Raw genomic sequence first — 10332 nt, 5'->3', positions numbered from 1 at the left:
CTGATGAGTGCTTATAAAAATACAAGCCCAATCCCGTTTATTATAAGCACACTTGTCAACTGTGCCTACAATGAACGTAGTATTAGTGTTTTCCATTGGTTGAGGCTATATTTGTTCCTTCCTCCAATGAGAGGACACATTGCTAAAGAGTTGCCCCAAACATGGCGGATAGATTAACGCAGTTGCAGGATGCTGTTAATTCAGTAAGCTTTTCTGTTTATTTGTCTAATAATGTACACCAGGGATACTTAACAGAACGGTAAAGATAGTCATTTCTTAAACACCAGGGATATTATTAACACACCCCCATGGTCCTAATACGTGATCAAATTAATACGGGAAAGGCATTAGAAATTGTTGAAATATGTAGTATGTATTTTTCAAGTTAACTAAATACCAGTCAAACTCATCATAGTGAATTAAAATTAAGAACAAAAACGAACAGTGCATATATTATTTTTAACTAAAAAACAAAAATAACAGTATAAATGCTGTGCTCAGACATGTCGAACCAGTCAAGTACAGTACTCAGTGTTGTATACATAGACCTGTTCGTTTAAGGACTGTATAAAATGTTAATTGTATTATTTTCATATAATAGTGTCTATGCGTGTCCTGACAGCTTGCAGATCAGTTTTGCAATGTAATTGGTGTCCTGCAGCAGTGTGCACCGCCAGCTTCATTCAGCAACATTCAAACTGCTATAAACAAAGACCAGCCATCCAATCCAACAGAAGGTAAGTATGTGTTGGAACACTTAGTATGCAATACAGTTCATTAAAATGCAGTAGTAGGCATCGTTTTCAGCAAGCATTTGGGTCTGCTGTTATGTTGTTGTTGGGTTTTTTTTTATTTTTATTTTTGAGAAGGTTCCTTACCCTGTTTGTATCCACCAACAGAAACTATCAGGGACATGTGTCGTGTTATTTTGTGGTATGCGTTAAAAAGTGAGAATCTGTGGCAGTATTTGAAAATTGCGGTCCACAAGCGTCGTCCAACCAACCTTAACAACCTGGAGCAAATCTGCCAAGAAGAAAGGGCCAAAATCACTCCGACACTGTGTGCAAAGCTGGTACATACTTACCCCAAAAGACTTAAAGCTGTTATTGCAGTGAAAGGTGGCTCTAGCAAATATTAATGTGTGGGGATTGAATACTTATGCAAGCAAGAGATTTCAGTTTTTTATTTTTCTTAAAAATATTTCCCAACATAAAACTAATGTCACCTTACAATAATTGATTTTGAGTTTCAGTGTTTTAAAATAAAATATCAAACAGAACGAAATGAATTCAGTAATATGAGAGATTTGGTCAGGGGTTGGAATACTTTTGCAAGGCACTGTATGTATGTCTGTGTATATATGTATATATATATATATATATATATATATATATATATATATATAAATAAATAATATATTGGCACTATCTATATCTATCTGTCTGTCTGTATTTAATGTTGATCTATTAATGGCTTTATTGTCTGACGATTGTAATTGAAGCAATATAAACTGTTTAATTATAGGCCTACATTCATACCTGTGATATCCATAAATCAAATTTAAAGTTTGATATGAACAGAAGGTCATAACACAGGAAATTGCAAATGGAGATATTACTCTGTACAATTAGTTTCCCAAGCGGACTTTGTTGTTAACACTTCACACCACACATACCAAACCGTACAGAGTGTGCACCAAACCCTAAACGAACCCAGTGTGACAACCTAAGTTAACTTTCCATGGCAAGTGCATGTATAACTCGAGATTAATTTGAGATTTCTTATGCTTTTATAGGATGCTTGGTGAAGCATGTTTGCATTTTTATTGTGTTATACCAACAAAATTAGGAAATATAGATGTCACATAATTTTCAAATTATTGGCAGGTGAAATTGTATTGTATTTATATTTATACCTGTCAACACTTTCAGAATACGCCCAGCTTTTTTCCGCCTTGATAGCACGGACTGCAAAGGATGTTGACGTGCTGATTGATTCACTGCCTAGCGAGGAGTCTACTGCAGCATTGCAGGTACCTTGTATGACACACTGACACTGTTTTAATATTGCATATCTGTACTAATGGGATTTATTAATCTTTTTTATGTAAAGTACTGAATTTATCAACTTCTGGCTACATGGTAACAAGTCATGGAAAGAGAAGGTCTTTTATTATTTATTATTTTTTGCTCCCTGATTTGATATGAAATAACTTGGTCTAAATATTTACATCAATGCTGGGTGGCTTCAAGCCCTTCATGAAATATTATATTGTGCGATTTAGATGCTTATCTATGGCTCTCTTCCAGAATGTAATTAGTCTTTAAGGCAGTGTGGATTTAGCATATCTGAAAGATTTGATTTGAAGATGTCCTTCCTAACAAACTATTTGATATCAACAACAATGACTTATTTCTACATTTGCACACTGGGGTCACAACATGTTAAATATTGTGTTACAAATAGAAGCACGTACCACAAAGCAGTGTTTTAGTTGCCTTATCCATTGCCTCATACAGCTCTTGCTTGTGAACTGTTAATTTACTGTATGTTGCACCTTCACCTGTGTCATTTTTATTCATGTTCTTATTTTTTTTTTCACTGAATTGATACAGCAGTTAAGTGTTAAGGTTTCTCAATATACCGGTATGTGGTTGTGTGCATTTTAAGAAGTGTGAACACATGTACAGTAACTGCCATTTCCTTTACGCATTGCCTAACCTTTTAACAGGCTTTCATTCTATCTAAAATGACATGCAGCTAAACAGCCTGTTTTTTTCTTTCTTTTCACTGAATAAAAACAGAATATTTGAACAATGCAAGTGGTTTCTTCACTGTGTCAGTCCAACATTTCTTACAAGTTAATTTGGAGATGCCAGCCCTTGAATGCATAGGAATAATATAGGTGCTCCACAACATCTATTGTGGGTTTTACTATCTATCTGCACGTATTTTATAAGGCTTTGCAGCGAAACCTCAGACATGTTATAAAGCATTTAAGTTATATAAATAACAATCAAATACATGCACGTTTATTTTTAGAGACCCTTTGTGAATGCAGTATACATTCCAGAATGCATAAACATGCAAAAAATTATAAAGATGAGCTATGATCTGAAACACAAAAGGTTCATTCCATTACATTTGCAAGTCCTGAATTTAAGGTGATCAAGGTGGCAACCTTACCTTTTTAGTCCCTTTTATATATATATATTTTTTATTACACTAAATTTCAAGTCTTCATTAATGCTTACATTTTATCTACATGAAGTGGGTAAGATGACATACTAGAAATAAAGTCAAGTTTAGACCCTGCATCCTAGAGTATGTACATGTATAGAGAGATTGGTTGGTAAACTGTATCATTAATACCATGTTTGTTAATTGTTTAAAAACACTATGTAACACAATTTTTGTTCCTGGGTAGTAAGTGTTATTTCCTAATTGCTTATGCCTCAAAAGTATAGAAAATGGCTATTATTCCACACAAACTTTGCTTTTGTGACCAGGACAGTGATATTTTGAAATTTACCGATTTCCAATGAGAAAACGGGCGAATTTGTGTCTTTTCGTTCACATAAAGTCAGAAAAAAACAACATATGAATCCAAATTAACATGTATTTATACTAAAGTAATACAAAAATGACTACAAAAGACTTAGAAGTGAGTAGTTTTTCAATGTTTACGATTATACTGTAAATCACTTTCACGAATCAGCCCCCAAATGTAGTCTCCCATCATGTTCTCGTTATACTGTCCTTGGTAGCGGCGTTCAAAGTCCAGTGTATCCTGGTGGAAGCGCTCGCCTTGCTCCTCCGAGTACGCTCCCATGTTCTCCTTGAATTTATCAAGATGAGCATCAAGGATATGGACTTTGAGGGACATCCTACAGCCCATTGTGCCGTAGTTCTTCACCAGAGTCTCAACCAGCTCCACATAGTTTTCGGCCTTATGATTGCCCAGGAAGCCCCGAACCACTGTGACAAAGCTGTTCCAAGCCGCTTTCTCCTTACTAGTGAGCTTCTTGGGGAATTCATTGCACTCCAGAATCTTCTTTATCTGTGGTCCGACGAAGACACCGGCTTTGACCTTTGCCTCAGACAGCTTAGGGAAGAAGTCTTGAAGGTACTTGAAGGCTGTCGACTCCTTATTTAGAGCTCTGACAAATTGTTTCATAAGGCCCAATTTGATGTGCAGTGGTGGCATCAGCACCTTCCGGGGGTCCACCAGTGGCTCCCACTTGACGTTGTTCCTCCCCACAGAGAACTCGGTCCGCTGTGGCTAGTCCCGCCTGTGGTAGTGCGCCTTGGTGTCCCTGCTGTCCCAAAGGCAAAGATAGCAGGGAAACTTGGTAAAACCACCTTGGAGACCCATCAGGAATGCCACCATTTTGAAGTCTCCTATGACCTCCCAGCCGTACTCATCATACTTCAAGGCGTCCAGCAAGGTCTTGATGCTGTTGTAATCCTCTTTGAGGTGCACCGAGTGAGCCAGGGGAAGAGACGGGTACTTGTTACCATTATGGAGCAGCACGGCTTTGAGGCTCCTGGATGAGCTGTCAATGAAGAGGCGCCACTCATTCTGGTTACAGGCGATTCCGATTGCCTCGAACAGACTGGTCACATTGTGGCAGAAGCAGAGCCCATCTTGACGGGTGAAGAAGCTGGAAAAAGGTTGGTGACGCTTCCTCTGATCTGCGACTTGCACACTTTCATCCAACAAGTTCCACTGCTTGAGCCTAGATGTCAAAAGCTTGGCATTGGACTTGGTGAGACCAAGATCTCTAATCAAGTCGTTGAGGTCTTTTTGGTTGGGGTAGTGTGGGTTTCTCTCCTCAGCTCCACCTCTGAAATTGTCATCTGGATCTACAACATCTTCCTCGCTCTCTGACTTGCTGCTCTCTTCTAAAGACGGCTGCTCTCTCTCCGGAGGAGTGGGTACGGGGAGCTCATGGCAGTGTGGCACCGGGGCGATGAATGAAGGAAGGTCCGGATACGTGATAGCAGGTGCATTCTTGCCAGTCCGACCTTTGGAAGGGTCCACCATGCAGAAGTAGCAGTTGCTTGAGTGGTCAGTGGGTTCCCGCCAAATTCTTGGGATAGCGAACTTCATGGCTCTCTTTTCCCCTCTGTACCATCCTACAAAAATACATTTATTTCACCCATGACTAATGTGTAAGAGATTCTCGCAACATTTTTCATATATGATATATGTTTTCAATAACATTGAAAATTGAAAAACATTTTAAAATTAAAAACTTACAATTTTAAAAATTAACAAATTTTATAACATAAAATTCCGAGCAACAATTGTCCATCTTACCTTCCAGAGTTTTTTTGCAGTGCTCGCAGGTGAAATGAGGTGCCCAGGGTTTGTCTTGTTCCCCGACAGGCATGCCGAAATATGCCTTGTAGGCCTCACACATCTTAGCAGATGCTTCCACAGAGTACTTTTTCGCTCTTGTCTTGATAAATTGGCCGCAGATATAGCAAAATGCGTCTGCCGGATGCTTGCAGCCTCTTGATGCCATCTCAGAAAAATGCAGATATGTATCCACTTAGGCAGCTGGAACTAAACTGAACTGGTGGGCTTAAGGCCCCTGTATTTATACTACTATTTATATTACTGGAAAGTTCTAGAAGTTACTCCAAGTTTACTCAGCACTGAATCTATCTGGAATGTTCTGGAAAATAGGTACATTTCAAAATATCACTGTCCTGGTCACAAAAGCAAAGTTTGTGGGGAATAATAGCCATTTTCTATACTTTTGAGGCATAAGAAATTAGGAAATAACACTTACTACCCAGGAACCAAAAAAAAATAAATTGTTACACGGTGAAATGCTTGTAGGAAAAAGGGAAATGCACCATGTTGCCATTTTGTGGCCACTTGTAGTAAAAACAACTTGGTCAGAAAGGGCAGTTAAATAGCTGTTAAATAATTGATGTTTATAGCAGCATGAAAGTTTTATAACGTGCTTGCACTTGGTTAACATTGATGCTCAACCTTAATATATTGTGGTTGATAACCACAAAAAGGCAGTTAATTTTAGAGTAGCAGTTTCCACTTTAAGTGATGAAAGGATTAGGTTAGTTTATGTAACACATTTCTGAAAGCGGGTTGGAAAAATCTTCTGAAGTGATCAAGTTCTGCTCCTGACACCAATTGTTCATCGTCGTCATTGCCTAGGTAGTCGCTGGTAAATGGCTCTAACTGACTCATGCCAGGAGTTTAGTGCAACTCAGTTTGGTGCAAGTGTTCTCAAAATGATATCCTCATGCACATCAGCTTAAGGGGTATAGTTAAGATAAATGCCGAATTGGTGCATAATGATTTTCAATATACCAGTAGTTCATTAAAAATATGTAACATGTGACATTTGCATGCTTTTAACAAAAGACACCGTTCACCATGTAGTGATGTTTTGTTATAAGCCTGAAAATATAATATTGTCATTCCCTAAACACTGAATGTACAATGAAACCTAAACAAACTCAACTTTCTCTATTGACTATAGCAAATTCCTAAATGCACAATTGTTTGCGTTGTCAGGCAGCAAGCTTGCGCCAGTTGGAGGAGGAGAACCACGAGGCTGCATCCCGTCTTGAGGAGGTGGTTTATCGAGGAGACATGCTGCTGGAGAAGATTCAGAGTGCCTTGGCAGATATAGCTCAGTCCCAGCTCCGGACCAGGAGTGGAGCACCCAGCCAGCAAGTTCCTGAGTCTTAACAGCAGGGGGCAGCACGTGGCTACAGAAAATAAGAAAATAGAGCAAGGAGACCTTGTGGGCTTCACCCATTAACACTGCAAGCTAGAATTTGTTTTATGTAGTTTTTGTTTAAGACTCTTCAACATGGTGAAGTTGGAGTGGAGAGTTTACAGGTTTTCCTTTGGGTATACTCTGCCAATTGCTAATTGTTATTTATAAATAGGCTGTGCATTCATAGGTGACAAAAGGAAAGTAACTCTTCCTAGCCTGAACATTTGAAGGCATTATATGCTTTTCATTATTAAGTGACTGGTATTGTCACTGGCAGAAAGTCCAAAGGTTTTTCTTTTTAGCTTGGTGCCTGCAGTGGTACAATCACACATAGTTACTAAATTGTTCCCTCCAAGTCTTTAATGAGACTGTTTAAACATAATACATTTTGAAATACATCATGAGTCTGTGTGAAGAGTGAATGTATTCAAAGTGAATTTTAAACATTTTAAACTGTTTATTTGTATTGAGATTATATATATATATATATATATATATATATATATATATATATATATATATATATATATATATATATATATATATATACACACACACACACATGTTTCATAGTTGTTTTTTTTTTTTTTTAAATAATAAACTTGACTGATGCCTTGTTAAAGCTACACTGTAATCAATCCTAAAAGCACTGAAATGTTTTATGCAGTTCTAGATACAATATTAAAGTGCATCAGTGAAAGACAATAAGGGTTTGGGGGATAAAAGTCAAGTGTCAGAATTTGCTATAATATAATAAAAATTGATAATTTTTACTGGATGAAATAACAAAATAAATAATTGTATTCTGGTTTCTGTTGTGGTGGCTAAGAAGTAGCACATTTTATAAATCCACTGAAATCAGCAAGAGGTTATACTACCTCACAAAGAAATTTACAAAAAGAGAGCGATCAAAGCGTTAAATAATTTCTCAACTTGTGGTTTAACTATTTTGGTGAGTTCCGGAAACAAGTAGTGGGTGTGAGGTAATGAACAGCGCTGTTTAGGAAGTGAGTGTTTACTGGTTAACTAATGGTTTCTATTAGTTAACCAGTATTGAATGGTGTTCTGGGTGAATAGATACTTTAATTTCATGTTAGTGGGCCCCTGCATTGTGCTGATCCTTGTTTTTAATCCCATTCTAGTTCTTCTCCATGTGTTGTCTAAATGATCAATCTGAATAAGAATGCTGTCTGGCGTGTGTGTGTGAGTGTTTATTTACTATCCAGTCCTGTGCTCTGGCCCAAAGCATAACACTTGCAATGTTGCTTCCTTGCTACCTTGCTATATCCAACACTTGTACAGCCCAGGATGTACCTGCAAACACTGATTTAATTATCTTATTGCTTGCACTGTAACAGCGATTACCTGTTTTGGTAATTCCTCAGGAAGCTGGCCATTGGGGACACCCCTGTTTGTTTTTACAGTGCTTGACATTCATTTGCATTTCATTCAGGATTAAGGAAAAGTCAATGGCTCCCAAGGCAACTATGGTAAGCAAGCCCTAGTCACAAGGCAGTCTTAACACAAAGTGCTTTTGTAAAATACTAAAAAGAAATTCAGGGCTTAAATGTTTGAGATGAAATGCAGTGGTTTACCTATCTCCTTATTAGCACTCACTTTGCATTTACCTTTTGATAAAAGAGAATGAGAGCTAGTGGCCTGACAGAAATATCTGACCTTGTTCTCTTCAATTTTGAATGGATTCAGAATTTTCCGATTTAATAATAAAGTGAATATTAATAATACAAGAGCCTATCATATCTCAGACTATTCTTGGAAGAAGTACTGACCTGTCAGGATATGCCCAGGCAATATTTTAAATGAACCCTAATTTACTGGAAATAGCAATATAATATTTGAAAAAAATACAATGTGGTGCATAACTCCAAGTGCCCTAGCCTCCAGGTTGTGAAGCCATGGCCCAGTTGTCTCCAATTTTAAACTGCTGTCTCATCCTCTAACATGGCAGGCTTTAGGCATTCTCAAGAGGCATGTTGGAAAAACTCACATGCTTGTAGACTGAATATGACTGAACATTATGTAGAATTACCACGAAAGTGGTTAGCCTAATTTGTACAAGACCATTTTGTATCTCTTGAAAACAACATTGAGCAGCAGTGAGAAATTACACCCTAACTTGCTAAGAATAATAATGCAAAGGTCAACTGTTATTCTCTCATTCTGTGAAGTAGCCTATAGTAAAAACTGAGCTTAGCTGGGACTTTTTTTTTTTTAATAATCATGCTCTATTTATAGACAGTTACACCATTGTTGTTACCACATAACTTAATGATGTCAGGCCAGTGAATAAGTCATTATACACAAATAAAAATTCAGAAGCCCAGATGTATAAGTTTACCAGACATTGACATCATCAGCATTGAAGCAGTTGAGTCCTAGGGTAATAAACGATCCCTACAAGGAAATGTCATGAGCTCTGTAAAGACAAGACCGTTTACACAGAAGTTTTGAAAGGAGGGGTTGTTGGTTAGTGGTTAGCAGGTGTGGCAGTTCATTGCATCAGAAAATATAAGAGTCCCAAGCTCCTCTAAATGTTGCTTTGTGATGTTTCCCTTCCATTTCTCCTTAAAATAAGCATTTTTTAAGCGTCCCATTATTTTAACCCTGTTTTTCTCTCAGATTTGATGTGGACAGTTTAAATATCACCTCACCACTGAAACCAACTACCAATCTCTGAGATTAACAGAGAACCTCCATTTCCCCCCATCAAGGCAATCGCCACTTTTCACCTGCTGAACTTAAACAGAGGGTCTTACCAGGCTCTTGAAACCTGGACAGGGGCCTGACTTATCTGGTCTCTTCCTGGACTCCTTTTGGGTGCTTGATCATTACGAAACACAATTATACAATGCAACCAGATTCTGTTAAAATAAGCTTACTGGATTTGGAGACTCATTGATTCAACATACCAGGAGCCATGCTACAGATGAACCTGATCATTAAGGGCCCTATTCTCACTTGGTATACACACTATTTATGCGCTGAAAGAAGGGCTTTCAGAGGGTGTAGAAGTCCTTCTTTCAGTGCGTAAATGGAGCAGAGAGAATAGGGCCCTAAGTAAATAAAATTAAGTTTCTGTGGAGACCCGGAGTCAGGAAAGTGCCATTTTCCATTTTTCCAGTCTGGGTCTAACGACTTAATATTCAAATGCAGTCCCTGCTTATAGTAATGTCTCATCTGAATTAAAAATACCAGTTCAACCATTTGATATTCCAATTCATTAATAAATAAATGGTAGATAAATAAGAAATATCGGACCTAAGAAAAAAACATCTACTGTACATACTGGACACTGTTACAAAACGTGCTACCACTGCCAACAACTGATTTCCTAAACTATGACATTCACACTTAACCACAATACTGAAGTAAAAGTAGGTTATGACGGTCAGTCATTACATATGCAGCTTACCCTACCCTTATAAAAGTTTACCACAGTATGTTTGCAGTTTTGCCATGAATTTATTATACATTTTTCCATAGTTTACCCAGGTTTGCCATGTTTATTAATATGCTTACCATAACTCGCTATTTTTCAAATTGCTTGCCT

At 37.7% G+C, this 10332-nt stretch overlaps 1 protein-coding gene across 1 annotated transcript; it reads left to right on the top strand.

The window, feature by feature from the left end:
- Positions 1–119: 119 nt before the first annotated feature.
- Positions 120–7268, top strand: LOC117419677 (mediator of RNA polymerase II transcription subunit 21-like). The gene is made up of 4 exons (XM_034032670.2): positions 120–203; positions 623–737; positions 1932–2032; positions 6554–7268. The coding sequence occupies exons 1-4, from the start codon at positions 162–164 to the stop codon at positions 6728–6730; spliced, it is 435 nt and encodes a 144-aa protein (XP_033888561.1). The 5' UTR covers positions 120–161; the 3' UTR covers positions 6731–7268.
- The last annotated feature ends 3064 nt before the right edge of the window (positions 7269–10332 follow it).

Source organism: Acipenser ruthenus, chromosome 14 (assembly GCF_902713425.1).
Source record: "Acipenser ruthenus chromosome 14, fAciRut3.2 maternal haplotype, whole genome shotgun sequence".
In the NCBI taxonomy this organism is placed as follows: Eukaryota; Metazoa; Chordata; class Actinopteri; order Acipenseriformes; family Acipenseridae; genus Acipenser; species Acipenser ruthenus.
The sequence above is the reverse complement of the archived record's forward strand: the minus strand, read 5'-3'. Positions and strand labels throughout refer to the sequence as shown.